General features: G+C 37.5%; 2 protein-coding genes across 8 annotated transcripts in view; one reads left to right on the top strand and one right to left on the bottom strand.

Annotated features, from left to right (window-relative positions):
* SESN1 (sestrin 1) overlaps positions 1-8615 on the top strand; it is a 102072-nt gene extending 93457 nt beyond the window's left edge. For all 3 annotated transcript variants that reach the window (XM_019734982.2, XM_019734983.2, XM_074333377.1), the window contains exons 6-10: positions 1826-1973; positions 3021-3133; positions 5196-5386; positions 6661-6805; positions 7437-8615. In XM_019734982.2, coding sequence (XP_019590541.1) covers positions 1826-1973; positions 3021-3133; positions 5196-5386; positions 6661-6805; positions 7437-7523 — 684 coding nt within the window. In that variant the 3' untranslated portion in view covers positions 7524-8615. The remainder of the gene's footprint in view (positions 1-1825; positions 1974-3020; positions 3134-5195; positions 5387-6660; positions 6806-7436) is intronic.
* Positions 8616-9278: 663 nt separating this feature from the next.
* Positions 9279-27296, bottom strand: part of ARMC2 (armadillo repeat containing 2) — a 122121-nt gene continuing 104103 nt past the window's right edge. For 3 of the 5 annotated variants that reach the window (XM_019735069.2, XM_074333376.1, XM_019735070.2), the window contains 3 exons: positions 26406-26538; positions 25897-26057; positions 9279-21027 (listed from right to left, as the gene is read on the bottom strand). In XM_019735069.2, the coding sequence (XP_019590628.2) occupies positions 20870-21027; positions 25897-26057; positions 26406-26538 (452 nt within the window). In that variant the 3' untranslated portion in view covers positions 9279-20869. Of the gene's footprint in view, positions 21028-21837; positions 21989-25896; positions 26058-26405; positions 26539-27296 lie in introns of those variants that run through there. The other 2 variants (XR_012496711.1, XM_074333373.1) reach the window with 2 other exon arrangements.

Raw genomic sequence — 27296 nt, 5'->3', positions numbered from 1 at the left:
GTGAATTCATAGAAAATTTTTCTCTAGTAGATAAGCTATTTTCAGGTGTTGAGTTGGCTACTTTTAGGTTTACAGCGCACACTGATGGCACTTGACAGTGAGTTTGATATAGCTTATTCCCTTCAGGTACATATCAGATATTTGACTCAGTTCTTCAATTACAAATGTTAAAAAAAAAAGTAAAAAATAATTTCCTCATACAACATTAACATTTTAATATTAAAATGAAATGTGTTAACTTTTTTACACTACTCACAACTTTAACAGATTGTTCAAGGAGCAAAAGATATGCACTTTGTTTCCTTTCCCTCTTATTTCAGTGTAATCTATCAAGAATTGTCTCTTCTAAGAATACTTAACATTTGGACAGTTTATTTTAGAGGAAAATGGGTAAACAAAATAAATTAACATAATGAGGGACAATGTAAGGTGACCGAGACCTTGATTTAAAAAAAAAAAACACTGGGTCATTCTCTTAAGCAACACGTAATCCTTTTCAGCCTTGTTTTATTTTTGTTTAGCTACTGACCCTGTTTCAGGAATAATTGTGGAGATACATGCCTCAGAAGAATCATCAATATATCATAGAAACACTTTCCATTATGAAATTATGAGAGAAAGTACAGGGTATTTTGAAGTAACTGTTAGGATCATACAAAAATATAAAGTGCAAGTAGTATAGACTAGTTTTCACTTAATATAGAATTATCCTGACAGTCATTCTGCAACAAATGGTTCATAAATATCTCCTATGTGCCAGGCGCTATGCTAGGTTCTGAATAGCTACTGATAAATTAGACTGGTCCCTTGCACTTCTATTTGAAGGTTTGGTCTTAGGGAGGCAGGTATTAAACAAGTATCAATTACAAACAATTACAAAGTGTAATTGTGATAACAGTTACAAACTATGATTGGTGCTCTGAAGGAAAGAGCAGAGTGCTGACTGAGAGTAATTAGGGTGGCTGGGTTGTGGGTCCGGAGAAGCATGTAATCTGACGTCTGAAGAACCAATGAATGTAAGCCAGGAAGAGAGTGGAAGAGTAGGGGGAAGAACATTTCTAAGAAAAGAAATTTATAAAGTGAAAACACTGGTTTTGTATTTGAATATTGAGATTTGAAGTTTTAAGATTTCTTACTATATGTATTTTATAAGATATAAATTCCACAGATTTGATCCAGCTTTCATGGTAAGGATGCAGCAGGGCAGAGAAGTATAAATTGTTTGACTAGTTCAAGATCACTTGGCCAGTGCTCATGTGTCAGACCTGTCACTATATGTGCCACTGCTGTAGTCATCCCAGCAAGTGACAGCCCCATTTGCAGAGGTCAGGTGGACAGCTCCAGCCCTGTAAGGACATGTTCCATTCTTAATTGGTAAATTGGAAAGATAAAGCCAATTACTATAATTTTAAAGATAGATATATGTTGACAGTATGCCCAATGTACACAGCTGATGCAAAACCACTTTGTGTATCTTATTTGTTTGAGCAAGTAGAAGTTAACTTTTAAATATTCAGTTCTGTTTTAAATTGATAAGTAGCAGTATTAAATTTTAATTTTTAAAAATTAGGATTAATAGTAATGACATTATTACTTTCTAAGGAAAAAACATTAGAATCTGTTCTTAAAATAATTTTTCTCTTGTATCTTAAAATCTGCATATCTGTAATAGGCCAAAACCAGTTTTTGATTCATTCTTGTATATGAAAATTGTAAGATTTGTTTTTCCTATATTCTGTTAAGATCCAAATTCTTGTAAACTTAAAAGAAAATTCAAAAGTTTCCTCCTCTAACATATGTAACATTAATTGTATTTTCTCTTCAGGTAAGTGATTCTTTCTTTGAGGTCGAAGCCCTCATGGAAAAGATGAGGCAATTACAGGAATGTCGAGATGAAGAAGAGGCCAGTCAGGAAGAGATGGCTTCACGTTTTGAAATAGAAAAAAGAGAAAGCATGTTTGTCTTCTCTTCAGGTAAAAGCAACCATTACATAATTGATAAAATTTCTATTGCTTAAAAAAAGGAGCCCAACTTTTTTATTTAGAAAATTTTAAAGTTTTTAGACATTAGTCCAAATATGTTTTTCCTTTTAGAGAGGCTATTGCATAGGTATTCTGCTCATAAATAACGCAGACAACCTAGAAAAGGAAGTTACAGTGGAAATAGTGCTAGGCTGAGAGAAAGGACATTTGGAAAACTCTAATTTGTATACAGGCATACCTCGGAGATATAGTAGGTTCGGTTCTCAACCACCACAATAAAGCAAGTATCACAGTAAAGCAAGTCACAGTCTTTCTGCTGGTAGAGAGTCTTGCCCTCAGTTTGTTAAAAAACACCACATCTGTAAAGTGCAATAAAGCAAAATGCAATACAACAAGGTATGCCTGTTAGTGGAAGTTGGATGTTAGCTTCTTTTTCCTTGAGGAAAAGTTTTTGTTTTTACTTGAAACTATAATCTCATCAATTCCTAAATGTGAAGATAATCCAAAAAGATTTATTTAGAACAGAGTGGGAAACATTGTAAAAATGATGACATATACATACATACACACCTTTCTTTCCTTCATCATTTAGGAACCTTTGCACTGGTAGAGAGATACTATATTTTGTGTGACAATATTCAACAAAAATAGTCCAAGTGCTAAAGTTTAGAGCACAGCTAATTTATCTCCATGAAAATTATTCAAAAAGGTGTTCATACTTTGAGTACATACTTTTAAGTGGAATCTATTATCTATAAATTGGAGTGGAGATAGAGGAAGACAGGGTCCGAATGCAAAGCATAAAAATTCAACCATGAGGTTTTTTTTTATAACAGAGAATCTACTTTTATTATATTCCATTTACCGGTAAATAAGCTATTTCTCTTTATCGTTTTAAGACTTTATTTTAGTTGATATTGGTTACTCAGTGTCAGAGGAAGGATTATCCTACTTTTACTTGTTATAGGTCAAATGAATTTTAACTAGCATCCTGTTTTTGAGAAGTTTTCAGTGGCATTTTTTTTTTCATTATTTCAGATGATGAAGAAGTTACACCAGCAAGAGATGTATCTCGTCACTTTGAGGATACTAGTTATGGCTATAAGGATTTCTCTAGACATGGGATACAAGTACCAACATTTCGAGTCCAGGTAAAATTGCAACTTTTATGTACATGATTGGTTTGAAATATCTCAGTCTGATTTAAAATAAGAAAGAGCCATGTACATTTGAGTACTGTAAAATACTGCAGAAAGAAGTAACTTTTCTGTGTACGGGCAGTTCCCTTAGGTATATTTATTGTATTGTTAAAGGTGTATTTATTGTAATGTTCAAGTTCGTAAATCAGTTGCTCAGAATTCAAACTACATACACTCATAAAACAAAACTACAATAATGCTTAGGTTCCCAGATGGTACATAAAAACTCATTTAAGGTTCTAATATAACTAAACAATAAATAATAGCTGCATTTGAACGTAGCGCGTATTTACAGCATTGGTTTTTCTCCCCGTCTCCTACTGAGCCCCAATGTTAAAATGAGGCGATTTCTGCCCTGAAAGCGCCAGGCCTGAGTGACACGAGAAATGTCCTCAGCATCTCAAACGTGTGGATGGTGGGAAAGAGGATGAGAAAATAAGATGTAAAAGATGTGCTTAAACACTGATGCCACAGTAAATAGGGCATAACAATTACAGTATCCTAATTTGCTTTAAAAAATGAACTACATGTTATTTGAAGCAACGAGAATTTTTGAGGGTTTCAAATTTAAACAAACCTTGGTAGGATTCACATAAATAAATGTTATTCCAAAATTACTTAACCTATTTCTTAGAGTATATGAAGTTCATGATGTAGGGAATAGCATTATTGCTGGTAGACCCAGTTTCTTTAGCTCTCAAATCCTTCACTTTGAAATACGCAGTAAAATTTCCTCAGTACACTTCAGGGTCTGTTGAGTCCATGGGCCCTGAGGGACCTGGTGGCCCCCTGGATACCAGGCTCCTCCTCTGTGTTTGTTTAGTAGGAGGCACTGTGCTAACTGCTTTGCAAGCGTCTCTCAGGAGTAACAGTAGTAGGAGCCCATAGTACCAGAATGAACGCGGAGACTCATCAATTAATTAGCAAAGTTTTATTCTGTGCTCCACTTTTATAAGATTGCTTCCAGTCCATCAGTAGAAACATACTGCAGTTTCAATGTGTTTTAAAAATACCTTTTGTATAACTACTTAATTTAGAGAGTAAATATTTAATTCAAATGAATTGATATTCCCAACTTTTCCAATTATTGTTAGGGACCAGTGTTAAGTAATAACGATTTTACCAGAATTGTGAAAATATTTGAGAACTGTAAGATTTTCTTTCTTTGCTCAAGGAACTAAAATATTATTTAAGGGGACGAAAAATAGACACAAGGAAGAGTTATAGAATATTTCTGCTTGATAGTGAAGTTGTTCATGAAATATAATAGAATTGAAGAAATCGTGTGGGCTGGAAATTTTATGGAGGGAGATGAGGAATTGAGAGATCTGAATGGTCCAAACGCTTGGGCATTGTAAGTGGAGGAGCCTCTAGCTGAGTTAGATTAAGGGATAATGTGAGGGGAGGGATCATAAAGAAAATGACGGGGCTGCTGAGAGCTTTAAACAAAGGATTCCTACTTCTGACTAGTGGGAAATTCGTTTAAAATTGGTCAGGTTTGTAGGTTTTGAACAGAGTAATGACATAATACCAAACAAGTGTTTTTAGAAAATAAATATGGGAGCAACATAGAAGTGGGACTTAACTAAGTTTTGTCTGAAGTGGAAAGAAAGGAAGGGGATTATTAAATCTGGGAAAGATTTTTTTTGGGAAAAAACCTGAGGACTATTTGAATGAGTACAATGATGGGAAAGGAGAGAGAACTCCCGAGATGGTCGCCTCTGGAGTCTGAGTAAGGAGACAGTGAGAGAGAAAGCTGAAAATGGGTGACCTATGTGTAAAAGATTCCACTGGGTACTAAATTCACTGAGTTATACAACCTAACCTTTTGCATGTTGCATTATAGAAATTGGAAACTTCAGACGAGTGCAGGTGAAGCCGGGAGCTAGGGATGTGTCTTAGGCAGCAGATTCCAGCTGCCATTAGTCACCTCACCGCACTGCAGAGCGGTAGACATAAGACTATACTCGGCCACATTTTAATTATTCACATTTGTTCTGGTCTCTGTATTTAGGACTATTGCTGGGAAGACCATGGTTATTCTTTGGTAAATCGCCTTTATCCAGATGTAGGACAGTTGATTGATGAAAAATTTCACATTGCTTACAATCTGACTTATAATACAATGGCAACGCACAAAGATGTTGATACCTCAATGCTTAGACGGGCGATTTGGAACTATATTCAGTGCATGTTTGGAATAAGGTTAGTCTCTTTTCTTATGTTTGTACGGAGATATTTTTCCATTGGGCTAAATTATTTTGGTACTTGGAACACATATGCACGCAGACACATAAACTCAAAACTTTCCTCTGTCCAGTAGCTTATTTTTATGCTTATGCTTCAGAGAGCCGATTTATTACATCTCGGTTTGTCTTCTCTTTCCTAACTAGGCAAGAGGGAGAGTTGGGGACATGGACAGGATGCCTCCAGGGGTGGGGAGGGAGGGCAGACAAGCTGGTCCTAGAGGAAAAGACATCAGGTTTGTCACCAGACATCTTTGGTATCTTTTCTCTTTGTTTCATCTTCTATCTCCTGCCACACTTATACTTCTACCTTCTTGGAACCTAGTACCCTTACAGACCTCTGGCTCTTCTCAGGCGCCTTCTGAAGCTACTCCCTGCTCCTGTGATACTTCATTAAAATGCAAACTTTTCATGTCCTGATTGTTAGGTATTCAGCCACATTATTACATTACATAGGAAATGCAGTATGATACACCACCTTCTCACATATGCACACAAACTCCATGCGGCAGTACTTTCTGATTGTTTTCGCAGAAAGTCAGGCTTTCTCTTGCTGCTTATTTTATCAGTGGCCAGGCTATTGACTGTAGCCTCCTGAATGGACTGGCTTTGCAAGAGCTTTCTCTCTTTTCCACTAAAAACGGAATAGAGGACTTCAGTCCTTGGGTGTTCTAGAAACCATCACCCAGTGGGGACAGCCAGATACTGGTGCCTTTGACCTTCTCGGCTTAACGCAGAGCAGCGTCTCCTAAGTGTAGACATTGTGAGGCCATCTATAGACCACCCTTCCTCTGAGATAGCTCCTCCCCACCCCCCCTTTTTTTCTCATCTGACCCAGGAAACTCCTCGAAACATGAGAAAACTAATTCTAATTATTCTCATTTGCACAAGTGGATTATAAGTTACATATCATATATATATATAGTTTGATTAATTTCAGCAATATTCATAAACTCTAGAATTTTTTCCTCAGTGTAGTTGCTTTTTCATGGTTATAGATACATACTGTTGCTTTTTTTGTTTTTCTGTTCATCTCTCTAACTTCTCTCTTCCTTATCCCTTTATACTCACTCATCCACCCCCATTTCAACATTGTAAAGCTGTTATTTGGGGTGACAGCCACCTACACAAAGAGGGAAAAAGAATACAGCATTTACTAATGATGTGTGTACTTTCGTAAGAAGAAAACAGACTACACACTGAAAATAAAATTCTCACTTTGATTTTTAACAGATATGATGACTATGACTATGGTGAAATTAACCAGCTATTGGATCATAGCTTTAAAGTTTATATCAAAACTGTTGTTTGCACTCCTGAAAAGGTTACCAAAAGAATGTATGATAGCTTCTGGAGGCAGTTCAAGCACTCCGAGAAGGTATGCACCTATTGTGGCGTGTTTACTCCGTAACTTAGCAGTGATTCTTGTTCTCCTTCACCTAATCTAATGGCTCTCAAAGCTTCCCATCCCCCCACCAGCCCAGAGAATATGCCAGCACAGACATCTCAGGTACCCCTTGGGCGAGAACCTCATCACGGTGCTAGAGGAAAAGCAGAAAGACAGGGAGGACAGGTGGTCTGGCTCACCTTCAGCAGGGCTGGCATGTGTCACCACTTAGGATAAAGAAGACGTTTTACAAGAGCTCTTTTAAATTGTTTTTGGTAGAAATGTCTGGTCTAGTCTTTGATTCATCTTTATAGAAATAACTGAATGATATTTGGCAGGGGGAAGTTTGTGTTTTAATAAAGCACTGTCAAGATTTTCTGTAATGTAACAAACCTCCAAGAAGAGATGTGATGAAACATACATATAAGCTCAAAACATCTATCCAAAAAGAATATGAGATAGCTTTTGTTTTGATAAATTGATATTGTGTTCAACAAACCCAAGACGTCTTAAGTTATTCAGTGGCACACAGTAAATGTACCTGATTTTCAGTGTTTATTAGATGCACTGAAAACCTGTGACTGCTTATAACCCCACCTTAAATGTTGTGTTTTACACTCAGGTTCACGTTAATCTGCTTCTTATAGAAGCTAGGATGCAAGCAGAACTCCTTTACGCTCTGAGAGCCATTACCCGCTATATGACCTGATGCCTTTCCTCCGTTCAAGATGATGAAATGAGCAGCAGATGTAGTCTACAGGGGGAGGTACTGAGCCCCAGGACCAATGGTAGATACAAGAATTCAGAAACCCTTTGTGCCATGATTCCTTTAGTTTCTGCTATTTTACTGTGGAAATACCACTGCTGGCACGAGCAGTGAATGCTTTGGCAGCTTCAAGTGTAGAGCTGTGAAGAAGGGTTGCCGTTCACAGTATTTTGCTTTTTGACAGTACAAGATGCTGTATAACTGTTTAAATACAGCAAATAGTAACTCTCCAAATCCTGTTGCTTTTATGTTAAATAAGATAACAAGAATTGGAGCATGCAAAGAATGGGACTTGGATAATGACATAAGCTTTTATACATAAAGAATATTAGATCTTGGTGCTGCTGTTCCTGCTGGTGGAAAAAATAGAGTGGCTGTTCCAGTTAAACTATTAGTAAATAAAAGTGAACACTGCTACTATCTGAGCCTCTATATGTAATTTGTGTGGTTTCAAATTAAACTTGCCTATGTGTTAATTTTGTTGCATCTAAAAAAAAGCATAGACTTATTACTCACAGCTCAGTAAAGACCATTTTGATGGTAACAGTTCATTTGCATTATAGTTGTTGTTTTTTAAATTCAGAGTTATTGGATGACATTGAGTTACAGTGCCATTCTTAAAGATATTCTTCAAAAAGCAATCTTGAATGAAAGTGTAAATTTTAAGAAAGCTGGCTATCTCTTGATATGCTGTTTCCCAAGATACTCTGACACTGGAGGGCAGCTATCTTGTGCAGTACTTCTGTTTCCGGCACCAGAATTGTGGGAAATGTTGCTGTAGACTGCTGCACAGTCCTGGGTACTTCTGTGCCCGTCCGACTCATTGTCCCCACTTTAAAGATTGTGCAGCTCCTTAAATAATAAAGCTGGAAAATGTTTTGTCAGGTTATCAAATTTGATTTACAAAAATGCTAACTTTGAAATGCAAACAGGTTTGAAAAATGTGTTAAGTACTTTGTATTCTGGAAGCGTGAATTGCTTTTGAAGTCTGTCAGTATTATTGGTATTTTTCAATAAAGAATAACTTTTCTCCAATTTTATTTGCTGTCTGAATCTCGTAAAAAGTCATGACTTCACAACCAGTAACAGTTCTGAGTTCCTGTTTACTTCCAATAACCAACTAGATTCACATTTAAATAATGCTGTAATCAGATGCAAGACTGCTATTAAATGGCAAACTCTCGAAGTTATTTTGAAGGATACGAAGAAGAATGGGCCTTTAGGAACTTAGGTAGGACTGTTTTTATCTTGAAATGACTGGTATGGTCCCATGCCTTTCCCTTTGGAACTGAGGTTGTTTTAGAGTTCAAATAGAATTATTAAGAATTATTAGAAACAAGGATTATTAGGGAGTAATGATATAACAAAAAATAACAACCTAGAAATAGCTCTAAATCTAACCAAAGCTGTTGTAATAACAACTCTTGTTACTCATCAAAACACTTATTGAGCTCAATATATTGCCTACAAATGTATAATGTGGGGACGGGGACAGGAGTGGGGAGGCACAATTTTGAATAGAGGTGGTTGGTACCTGTTCCAAGGATATATACCCTATTGAGAAGATAAGACAATCACTAATTAGAAATTGATTATCTTCAATATATTTTATGTTTAAAGACATGTATGTCTATTTCTAGTTAGCTTACAGTAATATATATATATATATATATATATATATATATATATATATATATATATATATATATATATGTCCTACCCACTGAATTTGCATCATGCCTTTGCCCACTTCTTGCCTGCTTCTGTGTTATCACACAGGTGAACCCAACAAGTAAGGCTGCACTGGATATAGTTACATTTTTACTTATTCTGCTTCTGCTTTGTCTTGAAAATACAAAATATTTAATAGATTGTAATCAGTAGTCGGATGATCACAAAATAAGGTCAACTGGATGCATTATCTTAGTCCATTGAAGTTTATAATCACGGAGACATCACAAGTCAAAAAGAAAATTTTAATGAGTAAAAAAGTGTGCTTATACCTAAAGTAATAAAAAATGTGCATGTGATACAAAGTTGTTGTTTCAATGCCTCCCATTTAACAGGTGTTTCCTGTTACTCAGAATGTTTTCTCAAAACTAAACACACAGGATTTCTAATGTTACTATAATCTTTGAAACTAATAGTTTCCAAAATAATTGGGGAAGGTGAAATAGAATATTCTATGGGCTATCGAAACACTCCCCCAACAAGAGCAAATTTTTTTCTTAATTATGAAAAGATTCCTGGTTGAGGTTTCCAGGATTGCATTTTTAAAATCTGAGGGTTTTTGGGGTAAAATTTGGAGAACTTTTTTATTAGGCCAAACTTAGTATTTCTTACTATAAGAATGAGATTAAATTCCAAACCGTTCTGTATTTACCACAATTACTTAAGTTTAACTTCACATAAACGGTGGTGGTATTTTTAACTTAAAATTCATTTAAAAGCTAAAAGATTTTTATCTTTCTAATGGTTTGACTATTTCAAATTAGTTTTGACAACACACAGTTGGTAGATACAAAGATAAATAGAACTTGTTGGATAAGCACATTTTCCATTATTAAGATACTGTGAAAGTTTTATTAGTATATTTGTGACTAGTGAATATCATAAGGATAGCAAAAGGCAGGTGGATGGGGAGTCACATCACTAATGAAGCTCCAGGTCCTCAATTCCCCATGGAGACACTAAGCTAACAACAATATAAGGACCAAACTCTGGAAATGAGTTGGGTACAGCCCCCAGATAAACACAAAGCCAGGAGGAGGCTGCACTAAAAAGTGTAGAAAAGTTTGTGGCATTTTGCTCATCCTAGCCCCTCCCCCTACTCAGCAGTGTGACACAATTGAGAGGAAACTTCCAGTTCCCAGCTCCTCCCTTGGGACAGAAAGAAAGAAGAAAGTGGAACTTGTGTCCAACATTCTGGCTTGTGTGGGGGTTGCTTGGAGGACTAGATTCTCCACTGATTGGAGTGCTACTGGGAGTGGTAGTACAGTTTGGATGCTTGTTGAAGGCCACTGAGAACAGAAGGGAACGTGAAGTGCCTTAGAGCAACAGGAAGTTTGCAGTTCTTTAGGCAGGTGCAGGGAGTGCAAGAAAGTACAGACGGGGGCAATACAAACTGAAACAGCTCCTGAGAAGAAAGGGGCAAGCCTCTTAAGGAAATTATTACAGCCAAAAGCAGATGTATATCCTAGAATAAAAGCACACACACACACACACACACACACACACACACACACACACCCCACATACCACACACCAGTCCAGCGAAGATAAATCCCCAGGAAAGCTTTGAGAGGTCCCAGAACTTCTAGCCAGGCTGATTGGCAAAGTCAGTCTGTAAAGCCTCAGAGAGGTACCTATTTTTCAAATGCCCAAACCGCAACAAAGTTCACAAGTCATGTAAACCGTTGAACGTGGCTCCAAACTGAGAAAATCTAAATCTACAGAAACCAACCCTAAAGAAATGCAGATCTCTGAATTACCTGAGAAAGAATTTTAAAACAGTTTTGTCTTAAAGATGTTCAATGAACTAAAAAGAGAATGAGATTGATAAAGAAAGCAGGAAAATAAAGCATAAACAAAATGAGAATGTCAATGGAGAGACAGAAACTATTCAAAAGAACCAAACAAATTCTGGAACTGAAGACGATGATAATTGAATTGAAAAATTCACTAGAACAGTGCAAGAGGAGACTTGATCAGACAGAAGAAAGAACCAGAGAACTTGGAGACAGGTTATTTGATAATATCAAGTCCGAGGGACAAAAAGAAAAATAAAGGAAAGTGAAGAGAGCCTAAGGAACCTATGGGACACCATCAAGCAGGCCAACATACACATTATGGAAGAGAGAAAAAGGGGCACAGAACTTATGTAACTGAATGGATGAAACATCAAATTTGAGGAAAGAAATGGGAATACTAATTCAAGAAGCTCAACCCATGCCAAGAACAAACCCAGAGACCCACATTGAAACACATTATAATTAAACTGAAGAAAGTCAAAGAAAAATAATCCTGACAACAATTTGTCATGTACATACAAGGAAGCTTATACAAGATTATAAAATTTGTCAGCAATAAATATTGCAGGCCAGAGGACAGTAGAATAACAACATTCAAAGTTCTGAAAGGAAAAACTATCAACCAAGAATACAATATGCAGCAAAACTGTTCTTTAAAAATGGAGGAGAAATTACGGCTTTCCAAGAGTTTATCTGAAGGAGTTTATCACCACTGGACCTGCCATACAAGAAATGCTAAAAGAAGTCCTTCAAGTTGAAATAAAAGGATGCTACAGAGCAATGGAAATAAAAAGTTCTCTGGTAAAGGTAAATATGTGGACAAATACAGAAAACTATATTATTGTAATTTTTTCGCACATATATCCACTTTTAATTCTTGTACAGAATTTGAAATACAAAAGCATAAAAAGTAACTATAAATCTATGTTGATGGATCCAAAATACATAAAGTATAATTTGTGACATCAATAACAAAGTGGGGGTAGGCAGAGCTATAATGGAGTGGAGCTTTTATATGCAATTCAAGTTGATATGAGTTTAAACTAGACCATTAGGACTTTAAGATTTTTTTATATAATCCCCATGGTAACCAAAGAAAATACCTCTAGAATTTACACAAAAGGAAATGAAAAGGAAATCAAAGCATGTCACTATAATAATAATAATAATACACAAAGGAGGGAGTAAGAGAAAAATAAGGAACAACAAAACATAAAACAATGAACAAAATGGCAACAGTATTGCCCTATTAATAATTACATTAAATATAAGTGCATTGAGTTCCCCAATCAAAAGACATAGATTGGCTGAATGGATAAAATTTCTATTCATATAGTTGGAAAGGATCCAACTATATGCTGCCTGTGCTAACTAACTTTAGATCTAAGGACACATATAGGCTGAAAATGAAAGGATGAAAAAGGTTATTCCATACAAATGGAAGCAAAAATAGAGCAGAGGCTATGCTAGTATCAGACAAAAGGGCCAATTCTCCAGGAAAATATTACAATTATGTATGTGCAAAATACCAGAGCTCCTAAATAACTATATGAAGCAAATATTAACAGAATTGAAGAGAGTGAAAAAGATAGCAATACAATAATAGGAGATTCAATTACCCACTTTCAATAACGGATAAAGCAAGCAGAAGAAATTAGGAAACAGAGGACTTGAACAACATCCAACAATAGCAGAATACATATTCTTCTCAAGTGCACATGGAACATTCTCCAGGATTGACCACATGTTAGGCCACAAAACAAATCATAATAAATTTTAAAAGATTGAAATCATACAAAGTATCTTCCAATCACAATGGAATGAAATTAGAAATTATCAGCAGAAAGAAAAACTGGACAATCCACAAGCATGTGAAACTTAAACAGCACATTCTTAAACAGCTAATGCATCAAAGAAGAAATCACAAAGGGAATTGGAAAATATCTTGAGACAATTAAAATAAAAATACAACATACCAAAACTTATGGGATATAGTAAAAAAAAAAAAAGTAGTGCTAAAAGGGAAGATTATAATTACAAATCCTTACATTAAACTACCTTCACACCTCAAAGAACTAGAAAAAGAACATGCTAAACCCATGTACCTCTTGCTAAAAGCCCCAAGTCCAGCACAAGCGGCAACCAATCTCAACTTGGATTTTAACTCCCATCAGGTGGCCCCAAGCCTGGCATAAAAGGTGGCCAATCTGGGCCTGGAATGTAGCTTCAATTAAGGGCCACAAACCTGGCAAAAGAGGCAGCTAACCTCAGCTCACATCATGGTGCCAACCAAAGGGGTTCAAGCTCAGCAAAAGTAGCAACCAGCTCTGGTTCACTGCATAGCCTCTCCCAGGCACCTCTAAGCCCAGTACAAGTGACAACCAACCAGATGACTTTGTAGCTCCTACCAAGAGGCCCCAAGCCTGGCACAAGTGACTGCTGTTCTTGGCCTGTGCTGAAGAACCTCCCAAGAGGCTCCAGAACCAACATACTCAATGGCTGGCTTCAGTCCATACCAGAGCACCACCCAACCATCTCGACAAACAACACACCCAAAGGGCAGACTCAGCTGGCAACAAAGCCCCAGTAGAGCAACTCTCATTCCTTTGGGTCAGCCCCCACACAACAGCTCATCCACTGTAGTTACAGCCAGCCCTCACAGCCAGTTAGCCTGAGGGCAAACCCCACTCACTGATATGCCAATAGCAATCAAGGCTCAACTAAAACAGGCAGGCACAGAGAACACACACACAAGGGACATCCCTGGAGCACCCAGCTCAGGTGACCAGGAAGACCACACCACTGGGCTCCAAAGGACTCCTACTACATAAGGCCACTCTGCCAAGACCAGGAGACACTGTAGATCTACCTAATACATAGTAACAAACACAGGCAGCCAGCCAAAATGAGACAAAAAAACATGTCCCAAATAAAAAAGAACAGGACGAAACTCCAGAAAAAGAACTAAAAATATCGAGAAAAGCAATCTACCAGATGCAGAGTTCAAAACACTGGTTATGAGAATGCTCAGTGAAAAACTGATGAACTCAACAAAGAGATTGGAAACATAAAAATGGAGATAGGAAACACAAAAAAGAACCACTCAGAAATGAATACAATAATTGAAATGAATACATTAGAGAGAATCAACAGATTAAATGAAGGAGAGGATTGAGTCAACGATTTGGAAGACAGATAGTGGAAAACATCCTATCACAAAAGAAAAAAATGAGGACAGTTTAAGGGACCCCTGGGGAAAACATCAAGCATACCAACATTTGCATCATAGGGGTACCAGCAGGAGGAGAGAGAGAGAGAGGAAGGGATTGAAAACCTATTTGAAGAAATAAGGACAGAAAACTTCCCTAACCTGGCGAAGGAAATAGACATACAAGCCCAGGAAATGCAGAGTCCCAAATAAGATGAACAAAAGAGGCCCACGCCAATACACACCATTATTAAAATGCCAAAGGTTAAAGACAAGGAGAGAATCTTAAAAGCTTCAAGAGAAAAGCAATTAGTTAACTACAAGGGAGCTCCCATAAGTCTGTCAGCTGATTTCTCAGCAGAAGCTTTGTAAGCCAGAAGCGACTGGCATGAAATATTTAAAGTGATTAAAAGCAAGGATCTACAACCAAGATTACTCTACCCAGCAAGGCTATCATTTAGAATTTAAGAAGAGATAAAGTATTTCCCAGACAAGAGGGGAAAAAAAAATTTATCACCACTAAACCAATATTATAAGATATGTTAAAGGGACTTCTTTAAGAAGAAAAGATACAAAATATAAATTAAAAAATACAGGAAAGAAGGAAATCCTCACTGACAAAGGCAAACACATAATAAAAGCAGTGGATCAACCAATTATAAACCTAGTACAAAGGTTAAAAGGCAAAAGTAGCAAGATAATGTGTAACTACAGCATAAATTAAGGGATACACACACACACACACACACAAAAGAAGTAAAAAATAATGACCAAAAAATAAACATGGAGGGGATGAGTAAAAATTGTAGTGATTTTAGAATTTGTTCAAATTTAAGTGACAATCAACTTAAAATAGACTGCTGTAAACATAACTTGAAGCTATATATATAAGTATATATACCATGAAGCACATGGTAACCACAAACCAAAAACCTACAAGAGATATACAAGAAATAATAAGAAAGGAATTGAAACACAATACTATAGAAAGTCATCAACACATAAGAGAGAGCAAGGAACAGAGAAGAACTACAAAACAATCAGAAAACAATAAAATGGCAATAACTGCACACCTATCAATAATTAAATGTAAATGGACTAAATGCTCCAATTAAAAGACATAGGGTGGCTGAATGGATTAAAAAAAAAAAAAGACCCATATGTATGCTGCCTACAAGAAACCCACTTCAGATCAAAAGACACACACAGACTGCAAGTAAGGGATGGAAAAAGATATTTCATGAAAATGGAAACAAAAAGCTGGGATAGAAATACTTATATCAGACAAAATAGACTTTAAAACAAAGGCTGTAACAAAAGACAAAGAAGGGTATTTCATAATGATAAAGGGATCAATCCAACAAGAGGATATAACTCTTGTAAACATCTATGCATCCAACATAGGAGCACTTAAATATATGAAGCAAATATTGACAGACATAAAGGGAAAGATCAACAATAAAACAGCAATACTAGGGGACTTTAATACCCCATTGACATCAATGGACAGATCATCCAGACAGAAAATCAAAAAGTAAACAGTGGCCTTAAGTGACACATTAGACCAGATGGATTTAGTTGATATTTTTATGGCATTTCACCCAAAAGCAGAAATCTGGACAAGCTAGAAGAAATGCATAAATTCCTATAAATATACAATCTTCCAATACGGAATCAGAAAAAACAGAAGATCTGAACATACCAATAACTACTAATGAAATCAAATCAGTAATAAAAAAACTCGCAACAAACAAAAGTCCTGGACCAGACGACTTCACAGGTGAATTTTACTAAACATTAAAAGAAGAATTAATATTTCTCATAATATTCCAAAAAATTGAAGAGGAGGGAAGTCTCCCAAACTCATTTTATAAGGCAACCCTGATTCCAAAACCAGACAGACACTACAAAAAATAGACCCATATTCCTGATGAACATAGATGCAAAAATCCTCAACAAAATACTAGCAAACCAAATTTAGCAATACATTAAAAAGATCATACCCCACAATGAAGTAGGATTTATTCCAGGGATGCATCATTGGTTCAATATCCACAAATCAATAAATGTGATACACCACATAAACAAAATGAAGGATAAAAATCATATCCACAGATGCAAAAAAAGCATTTGACAAAATCCAGCTTTTATTTATGATAAAAACTCTCAGCAAAGTGGGATAGAGGGAACATACCTCAGCATAATAAAGGCCATATATGACAAACCCACAGCTAACATCATACTCAATGGTGAAAAGCTGAAAGTTTTTTCTTTTTAAGACCAGGATGTCCACTTGCATCACTTTCATTCAAACTACTATTGGAGGTCCTAGCCACAGCAATCAGACAATAAAAAGAAATAAAAGGCATCCAAATTGGAAAGAGGTAAAACTCTCATTATTTGCAGATGACATGATACTATGTACACAGAACCCTACACAGAAAGAGTACACCAAAAACCTATTAGAACAGATAATTCAGTAAAGTGGCAGAATACAAAATTAATATTCAGAAATAGGTTGCATTTTTATACACAAGTAACAAACTATCAGAAAAAAGAATTAAGAAAACAATCCCACTTACAATTGCATTAAAAATAATAAGATACTTAGTAATAAATTTAACTGAGGAGGTAAAAGACCTGTACTCAGAAAATTATTAGACACTGAAGAGAGAAATTAAAGAAGATACAAATAAATGGAAGCGTATACCATGCTCATGGATAGGAAGAATATAGTTAAAATGTCTATACTACCCAAAGCAATCTATAGATTCAGTGAACTCCCTATCAAAATACCAATGGCATTTTCCCCAGAACTAGAACAAATAATCCTAAAATGTATATGGAACCACAAAATACTCCAAATGGCCAAAGCAATCTTGAGAAAGAAGAACAAAGTATCACACTACCTGATATCAAACTATATTACAAAGCTATAGTAATCAAAACAGCATGGTACTGGCATAAAAACAGAAACACAGATCAATGGAACAGAATAGAGCCCAGAAATAAACCCACACCTATATGGTCAACTAACGTATAACAAAGGAGGCAGGAATATACAATGGGGTAAAGACAGTCTCTTCAATAAATGGTGTTGGGAAAACTGGACATATACATGCTGAAAAAATGAAACTAGACCACCTTCTTATCCTGTATACAAGCATAAATTCAAAATGGATAAATGTAAGGCCTGAAAACATAAACCTCCTGGAAGAAAACATAGGCAGTAATCTCTTTGATAATGCCCTTAGCAATTTTTTTGAGATATGTCTACCGAGGCAAGGGAAACAAAATAAAAAATAAACAAATGTGACTACATCAAACTAAAGAGTTTTGGCACAGTGAAGGAAACCATCAAAGACCATCTACTGAATGGGAGAAGATATTCGCCAACGATACCTCCAATTAGGGGTTGATAGCCCAAATATATAAGGAACTCATACAATTAACACCAACAAACAAACAAACAATCCTATTTAAAAATGGGCAGAGGACCTGAATAGACATTTTTCCAAAGAGAACATCCAGATGGTCAATAGACATATGGAAAGATGCTCAATATCACTAATCATTAGGGAAATACAAATTAAAACCACAATGAAATACACCTCACATCTGTCAGAAATAAAGTGAGAGTCCAGAAATAAACCCTGATTATATAAACAAATGATATTTGACCAGGGTTCCAGGGCCATTCAACGAGGAAAGGACAGTCTCTTCAACAAATGGTGCTGGGAAAACTGGATATTCACATGCAAAAGAATGAAGTTAGACCCTTCTTGTCTTACACCATGTACAAACATATACTAAAATGGATTAAAGACCTCACTGTAAGAACTGAAACTATAAAATTCCTAAAAGAAAACATATGGGAAAATCTTCAGGACATTGGACTTGGCAATAATTTCTTACATATAACTCCAAAAGCAAAGGCGAAAGAAAAAACAAAGGTACCACCTCAAACTTAAAAACTTCTGTGCATAACAGGGCACAATGAATAGAGTGAAAAGGCAATGTATGGAATGGGAGAAAATATTTTCAAATCATATATATGATAAGGGGTTAATATCCAGAATATATAAAGAATTTCAACTCAAAAAAAAAAAAAAATAACCTGATTAAAAACTGGGCAAGAGATTTGAATAGACATTTCTCCAAAGATGATGTACAAACGGCCAACAAACATGCAAAAAGATACTCAATATCACTAATTATTAGATAAACGCAAATCTAAACCACAATGAGCTATCACTTCACACCCATTCGGATGGCCACTATCAAAAAACAAAACAGAAAACCACAAGTGTTAGCAACGAGGTGAAGACATTGGAACCCTGTGCACAGTTAACGGTAATGTGAAATGGTACAGCCTCTATGGAAAACAGTATAGAAGTTCCTCAAAAATTGAAAATAAAACCACTGTATGATCCAGTAATTCCACTTCTAGGTATACATACTAAAGAATTGAAAGCAGGATCTCAAAGTTAAGTATTTACACACCCATGTTCATAGCAGCATTATTTACAATAGACATGAGGTAGAAGCAACTCAAATGTCTCTTGATGGATGAATGAATGTGGGGTGTGTGTGTGTGTGTGTGTGTGTGTCTACATCTATATGTATATATACAAGAAAATACTCAACCTTAAAAAGAAAGAAAATCTTGTCACATGCTACAACATGGATGAACTTTGAGGACATTATGCTAAGTGAAGAAAGCCAGTCATAAGAAGACAAATACTGTGTGATTCCACTTACATCTAAATTCGTCAAATTCACAGAAACAGAAGGTAGATTGGTGGTTGCTAGGATTGAGGGCAGGAGGAAATGTTTGGAAATTGTTGAATAGAGGTTCAGTTGCAAGATAAAAAATTTCAAGATTTGTTGCAGAACAATGTGAATATACTTAGCACTACTGAACTGTACATTTAAAAAATAGTTAAGATTATAAATTTTATGTTGTCTTTTTTATGACAATTTTTTTAAGGCAGGTAGATAGTTCCAAATGGTCCAGCTTGCACAAAAGTGTGAGCAGGAAGAATTTAGTATGTAGGAGAGCAGGTATAATGGTATTCCACCATGAGTTATTATAGGTATTAGTTACAAATACCAAGGAACTATTTTAATGGGAAAAGTTTTTGATCTTTTTCACTGAAAGTAGAATATACAGCCTGATATGCATAAAATACTTAGATCCTTAAGTGTTTTTGAGAGATTAGCTCCTTACACTTAACATGGTGTTATCTATTGGAGTGAATCTACTAGCACATACTTACAAATGACAGGCGATAATACGGTGAATATCCCCAGCAACTTTGATGAGCCCTAATCAGGGATGAGCCTCAGATGAAAAATCTATTTGTTCCCGGAAATTTAGGTTTTTCCTAATAGGCTTAGAGAGCCGGGCCAGTCTGGGATGCCTGCCTTCATCCCCTTAGTCTCAGTATTTTGTAGGTGAGAGATGAACCATTAATAACAGCTGCTTTCCAGAGTAGTAAACCTACTTTTATTTCCAAATCTTCATTTGACTGGTCTAGGATAACAACAGTAATCTCAATTTATTTAATTTTTATCACTCATTCAAAGGCCAAACTTATCCTACAAAGAATGGCAAACTAATAAATTACCATCATGTTATAATTTATTGAGCACTTACTACACATCGGACAATGTACTGGGCAATTTGCCCCTTTAATGTTTTGTTTTGTTTTTTCCTGAACTAGACTACAACAAAATAGGTATTATTACTATTTACAGCTGAAGCTAAAGAAATGAAATTACTTGTTCGGGGCCCAAGCAAGGGAGAGCTAGGATTCAAACCAAGACCTGGCATACACCTAAGCCTGCACTCTCTCTACTACGTCATATCACCTCCTTAGTCAGAGAGAGTTAGAATTGGAAGAACTGTCTGGTCTAGTGATTTTATTTCAAATGAAAAATGGTCAAATACTCCCCTTTTCATCTATTTTACTTATTTAATAAAGAGTAGATGGTCCAAAGTGGTCAACCCTAATTTTTCCTGCTCACTCATTCTTGTAATATGAGAACCTCAAAAATACTGGTGCCTAACTAGAAAATTATTATTAGAGATAAGAATTACTACAGACGCTTATGCAGTGATGCCTCCTAATAGGGCTGACCACCATTCTTTCGATACACAGAATCTAATGCTAGTCTTCACTGCATAGTTCGTTTAACTACTGAACTGATAAGCACTTAAATTCCAGAATTGTTAAATCAGGGTATTAAGACTAGAACTAAATTACTGAATAGAGAATAGAAGAAAAAGTCATTTACTTAGGAAAAAACATGCATATATTTTTATCTTAGACTTCTTATAGCAGAAAGTACATGAATATTCATTTTTCCATAATACCTAAGAAAAAGAAATGCTTGTTTCTTTTAAAATACTTTGACTACTCACTAACACCAGTACCTGAAAAACTTTCAGTATTTGTTACCACTGAAAACAAATGTTCATGTTTGTTACCACTTCTTAAGAATGAAGGAGACCTGACCTCCTCTCTCTGGTGTTAATCGGCATCATGTTAGAAAGCGGGAATAGGCAGGGGTTCCAGGAAGGTGTGATGACTCTGAATTCGGTTTAGAAGCTGCTGTGCCACAGGTTTGAATTCTGTTTCCCAGTGGAGTTTGTGATAGTTTTTTAGGTCTTGGTCAAAACTGCCATCCAGTGCTAGTTCTTCATCTGTATCAGAAAAATTAAAATTGCAGCAATTATTTGGAAATGTCATCCTATTGAATACAGTTTAACATTTGATGGCATGAGTTAAACCCATCGTGGGTCAGCTCTAATTCCAATCTGACACAGAGAGGATTTAGGGGTTCAAAGGTTTTTCTGTTTTTGTTTTTAAAGGCTTTTTTATTGAAGTTCTTTACTCTCTTCTGTTCTTTACAAGTATTTTAAAACAAGTATATTTCAGTCTCTTGATTTAAAAAAATGGACAATAATCTTCTCAAAAAAATTCTAAATTGCATTGAGCTCTTATTTCAACTAATCTCTTAGTGTTTATATGTAAGTCCACATCCAAAAGTCAGATCACAATTGCTCAGAATAAACAAAGTATTAATAGGTTACTTCATTATCTGCACATTAGAAAAGTTAACTACTTCAGTGGTTGACAGATACCAAAGGAGTCAGGAAATCTTTTATGAAAGTAGCACAATTGAACTGGATACTTTGAACTTGACTGAAAATCAACTCTGCTGGCTTTGCAGGCTTCAAAGCAGCCTGGACATACTTCTTTGAAAGACAATCCCCCCACACCCCCTATGCTGTGTCCCATCACAGTGAAAAGTAAGAGGCTTTGAGGACCCCAAGATGGATTAGAATCCCAAGTGAGTCTATGGTAATGCAGAAAAGTACTTGTAAAAAAAAAAATGCAAAATTACAATTTTAATTTGCTTCTTAATCCAAGGGCACCCTGAATTCTGTAGACGTCATAAGTATATCCACCCACACAGGAAGATAAATGGACACTCATGTTTCTGCGCTGACCTGCACTGAGGTTTTCCTTGTTTATGCTGGGCCTCATGCTCCAGTGTGAAGGACTTTGGGAAAACGCACTGGCCTGCCAGTCAGAAGATTGGCTCTGCCACTTCCCAGGTCTGTAACTGAGGCAGACTTCGTACGCGGTAACCACTCAGCCCTAAAATGACCACAAATACTGCTACGTACATAATTTGCAAACTTTATTCATAGAGCTCATTAAAATCCTATTATAAAATGCTTCATTACTGTTTACATCCAATTGGCTGCACTGAGTATGTGTGTACACCTGCATGCTTTGGCACTGCCGGTGTCAGTGGCACCACCCAGAATGAGATAAAGGAGGCTGGAATCCTGGTGTGTACCTGCCCCTCCTCTCCTCACAGCCAAGTGGACAGGTAGGTATGCAGCTCTGAGATAAGCTCCAGGCAGACAAACACTTCAGCAGGGCGCTCCATGGAGACCTGTGCAAACAAACCTGCATCTCCCCCCCACGCGCTCACCAGGCCCTCGGAAGGAGGCGAGTGGGGCGGTGCTTGATGCTTCAAAGTCCTTCCCATTGGGCTACTTCTGGACAAGAGGAATCTGTGAGACTCTGAGTGGTTTCAGAGTTCTAGATCTTCTTCCTGCTCACTCTTTTCCAGATTTTCTGAGCACTAAACTTCTGTCTAAACGTGAATTCTTTTCTGTCCTTCGTTCCCAGGATGCTCAGGGCTGAGGACGGCCCATGCACTGCACAGCCCCTTCTTTGCCCAGAGTTTTGGTTCGTTGGTGGTTTTAGCAAATCTCTATTTTGGTGCTTTTGGTTTTTGTTTTTGTTTTTTAAGAGAAGTAAGCCTTTATTTCCTTGTTTCACAAATAAAGCTGGCTGTGCTGTTTGCTGGGATTTTTTTTTTTTTTTCAATCTAATGTCAAGATTATGTTAACTTTTCTTGAGGCTTAGCCTATGATTAGTTAATGTCGGACCCTATGCATTTTAAATTGGGTTAGAAAAGATAGTAAAAGTGGCCACATAGCTATAGGTAAGAGCAGTCTGGAGATTCATCGTAAATGCAGCAAATATATAAAAACTGCCACATTATACTAGGCATTAAATTTTGGAAGTTGTATTGCAGCGTGGCAAAGGCTAATGGAAGAAAAAATTAGATCTGTGATTTTTAAACTTTTTTGACTGTTACCTAAGAAATACGTATTACACTATAACTGTATACATATACTTACATATTTATATACAAGTAAACAAATGTTTCATAATAGAACACTTATCCTTACTACACGTAATGTATTCTGACATTTTCTTTCTTTGCTACTTCATTTTCTGAAGATGCTGCTCACAGTGTGAAAAGCACTGACTTAGAAAACCAATAATTCTTAAGTTTTCTTTGTGCACAGCACACTTCCAAATACTAGAATTTTAGGCAAGTTATTTGAAAGGATTAGAGAACTCAAAACACCACATTTGTCATTGATCGTTATAATGCAATCTCCATTACAGGTTAAGTGCCCTACGGCATCAATAAAAGCATCCCCTACTCACTGCACTATTTCCTAGCTTGCTGTTCAGCACCAAGTAGCAATTTGATGAATCTACTGTTGTCCTATTTTCCTCTAAGGCACAGCCTTCCCATGTTGCAGAAGCATGTGCTGGCTCTTTGGCAGAGGCTGGGCAATGTGAATGCCGGGCCCCACTCCACCCTTGTCACACAACCGAGATGCTAAGTTTCACGTACCTTATGATGAACATAAAAAACAAGCAAACAACAACAAAAAGCCTAGTGTATTTTACATTCACAATAGTAAACTCCACACACTGACCACCAGTTGCTTGCCAGCTCCCCTGAGAGAAGCTCATGGTTGACGAGCGGGCTACGGCCCACCCCCTAAAAACTTCAAGATAAACACACTGCTAATAAGTTTATAAGACGTGATTGCAATATGTGAGGAAGTTTTAGACAACATTCTTTTTAAGCCACTTTCTAAAAAGACTGTCAACATTCCGACATCCCCACCATGTTGAGAACCGTTACTTTCTCCTTTTTTTTCTTTTCCAGGTACCTATCAAGAAAAACTTGGGTAACTTAGAGTAGTACTTTATCAATCGCCTTGCCATTATTTCTAAAAATAGTGCTCACACTTCAACATGGGATTCTGTTACTTAACAGTTCATCCTGTTTTCAAAATGGCCTGTTTTTTTTAGCTATCTTTATAAAAGGAGTGAAATTCAAGTATACTCTGAACCGCACAACCATTTCACGTGCTGCCGCCAACAGCCCAGGAGAGTCTCTTGGCATCAATCACACGTTCTCCCCAAATGGGACACACAGAGAAGCACCCACAACAGAGGAGACACAGGGTCATATGAGCGCAGCAAGCAGGCTCGAGGTAGTTGAAACCATGACCAAGCAGGAGCCCAGAGGGGCAGAGGGAAAGGACTTTTTCCGTAACCACAGAGACAGAGCACATGACGCCCACTCCTGAGGGCTCACTCGGGAACTCTGCTTCCAGGTCCTGCCGGGCAGACCCTGGGCACTACGCTTGCTTCCTGGCTCCCTCCTTGTCTGCGTGCCCTTCCCTTAAACCCCTCCATTAATCAGGGCACAGGTTTTTAATCCTGGCTGCATAGCAGACTCACTGGTGGGATTTTTTAAAACTCCACATTGGCCTCACCCCAGAGCTTCTGAATCAGAATTCCTGGGGATGGGGCCAGGATAAGTGTTTTTGGTTTTGTTTTGTTTCGTTTTGTTTTTAATTCCACAGCTGATGCCAATGTTCTGCCACAGCTGAGAACTGAATTAAGGCAAGTTGAGCGTGTACTTCTGCTCCTGGCAACCTGGCAAAAGCTTAAGGTCCACAGAGCAGACTGTGAACTTCAGTGATTTAAAAATCATGCCATTTTTCTTAGTCTTAACAGGCACAAAATTATATCTACTTGGACAAAGCAAATTTCCCATCACCCTAGCAAAGCTGATTCCTTCGAATAACTTCTGGTTCTGAGTTCCTGCTGAATAACATATCGTTACAACACTTAGGATTTACAAAGCGCTTTCACAACCATTGTCTGAGGACTGGCACTGTACCAGGCTCTTTGGACACGTCTGCTCATTTGTCACCCTAACAACTCTGCAAAGCGGACATCAATCGTCCCCATCTTAGAGATGAGAACATAACAAATGGAGAGAGGTAAATGCTTGTAAGCACTAACGCCAGGACCTGAACTCAGAACAGCCGCCTGGTCTTTCCACTGTGCTCTCGGGATGTTTGCTTAACCTTCATGATTCATGCAGCTGGGCAGGGACTAGCAAGACCCCATTTTAGAGATGAAAAGACAGGTTCTGAGAGACTGTCTTATCGAATGACACCACCTGAACCGCCTGCTTCCGAGTCACGCGGCACCTTTCCACCCGTCCTTGCTGACCCAACACAGTGGCTGGGCAACGGGAAGTACTTCTCCATTTTGGGAAAAGGATTATTGAAAACACTCATTTACTGACCCCAATCACTGTTGTTAGACCTAACCCAGGATGAAAAAAAATGATCCTATAATAGAAACTTTTAAAATGGAAGAGGCTATCTTCTCTCCTTTGGTTTGTCAGTGATTTCCTACCTTCCAAGAATAGGGATTCCACTGTAAAGTTCACTTAGTTTCACGGATAATTAACACAGCTGCTAATAAAAATTTATAACTTCACTTAAAAGCATGACTTAATTCAGAGTAGCTTTTAGCCATATTTTCTCAATTACAGCAATGTCTATATATTTTTAAACAACGGCAATAATTCATGCTGACATCTTATATTTATGCAAACAACAGAAAATGCAAAAAAAAAGGAAAAAAAGCCACAGAAATCATAACAGCGTCCAATGAGTTAAAAGTCCTTGTGTCCCTCTTGTAAATAACAACCAGCCTCTTCCAGATATTTCTAAATTATAATAATTTTTAACAAGTTGTTGTTGCTTCTAGAAATATAGCCACCCAAATGCGTACCAATCTTTATCCATACAGGTCACAGAAAAAACATTTTTATCTCACTCTGATAAAAATCACAGATTTATAGTAAGGAGTCTTACCTAAAAACGACGGCAGCAGGACCAAGAGTGTGTTGGTATCTTCATCTCCAAAACATGATGAAGCATTAGTGATATTTTCACTGAAGTTCCATAAAGTTTTGCAAACTAAGCAGGCCAGCTGCCAATCAGTAGGACCGAAATCTTTTAAACAGTCCACTAACCTGGGTTAATAAAAGTCAAATTGAGAAGTTATTAGGTCAGAATCTCTAATTTTCACATTTTTAGCACAATGATGATTATCCTGCTGTAATATTTAATATGCGTTATGTATAACTCAGCGACTTAAAATAATTTCATACCTACAAATTTAAATAACTACAAAGTAGCCGTCATCTACTTCTCAATTATTTTAAGTGTCCAGTGGAACCTAATTATTTTAACCCTCGCTTGGCGCTTGCAGATGTTGAAATGCCTGTGCCATGGAGGAACAACTAGAGGGACCTCAACTCCCTGGAAAACTGTGTCCCCTGAATCCTGAGAAAGTTGGAACTCCGTGCCTTAAAACTTACTTTTTAATGCCACCTCCTTCTTTTAGGATGACACGCTTGTCTTTATCCACAGTGAGATTTAGGAGAACACCACAGGCAGAAAAGCAAATGTCCTGATGCTTAGCACCCAGCAGTGCAATCATGAACTTATGTACTAGGGAGGGTAGAGAACAAATGCAGACCAGTGAAGCTCAGGATTCTCAGCTGTATCTTATCTTACAATAAAGGGAAAGGCAAAGGGGAAATGGGGAGTGGCTTTGCAAAACTGGAAACCCTACTAGGGGATTTAACCCATTTTTCCTAAAGCGTCCTTCCCCATTGCCCAGCAGTGGGTGCGCCACACCTCCCAGCTCCAGCACCTGCTCCCTACACCCCAGGTCCTCTGTGCCTAGATATTACTCTATCTGACCCAGGCAGCAGCTCCTTCTCCAAGGCAGTGATCGAGTCCCTGCAGGTGGAAAGGAGGGAAAGAACCACGGACTACCAGCCACACAGGTGAAATTCATCTTTTACACCTCAAGGGCCTTTTGAACCGCTGGCAGCAATTTTAAATCCACAGCCCCGGGGGAGCAGAGTAGGCTCCTGCTGAGGTCTTCCCTGAAGCCTTCCAGGGCCACAGAAGATGGGCTCGGAGCACTGGAAACTGGCCTGTGGCAAGGCAGGACTTCCAACGTAAGGGACGTCTTAGGTGGGCACAGGGTCTCTGCCGTTGGGAACTGGTTTCTCTTACTCCGAGGAAATGGGACTCTGTCCTGTGTTCTTGTCCCCCAGCAGGGGCTGGGCCAAGAGCTGGGGGAGAATGGATGTGGGTGCTCTGCCTGCTCCCATTTTCCTGCACACGTGAGAGGTGGCCACCCTGTTCTGATCTTGGCCCCACTGATGGGTCTAACAGTGAGCTTGGCAGAGTCTGCG

The sequence above is a fragment of the Rhinolophus sinicus genome, linkage group LG05, assembly GCF_036562045.2.
Source record: "Rhinolophus sinicus isolate RSC01 linkage group LG05, ASM3656204v1, whole genome shotgun sequence".
Classification (NCBI taxonomy): domain Eukaryota; kingdom Metazoa; phylum Chordata; class Mammalia; order Chiroptera; family Rhinolophidae; genus Rhinolophus; species Rhinolophus sinicus.
The sequence above is the reverse complement of the archived record's forward strand: the minus strand, read 5'-3'. Positions and strand labels throughout refer to the sequence as shown.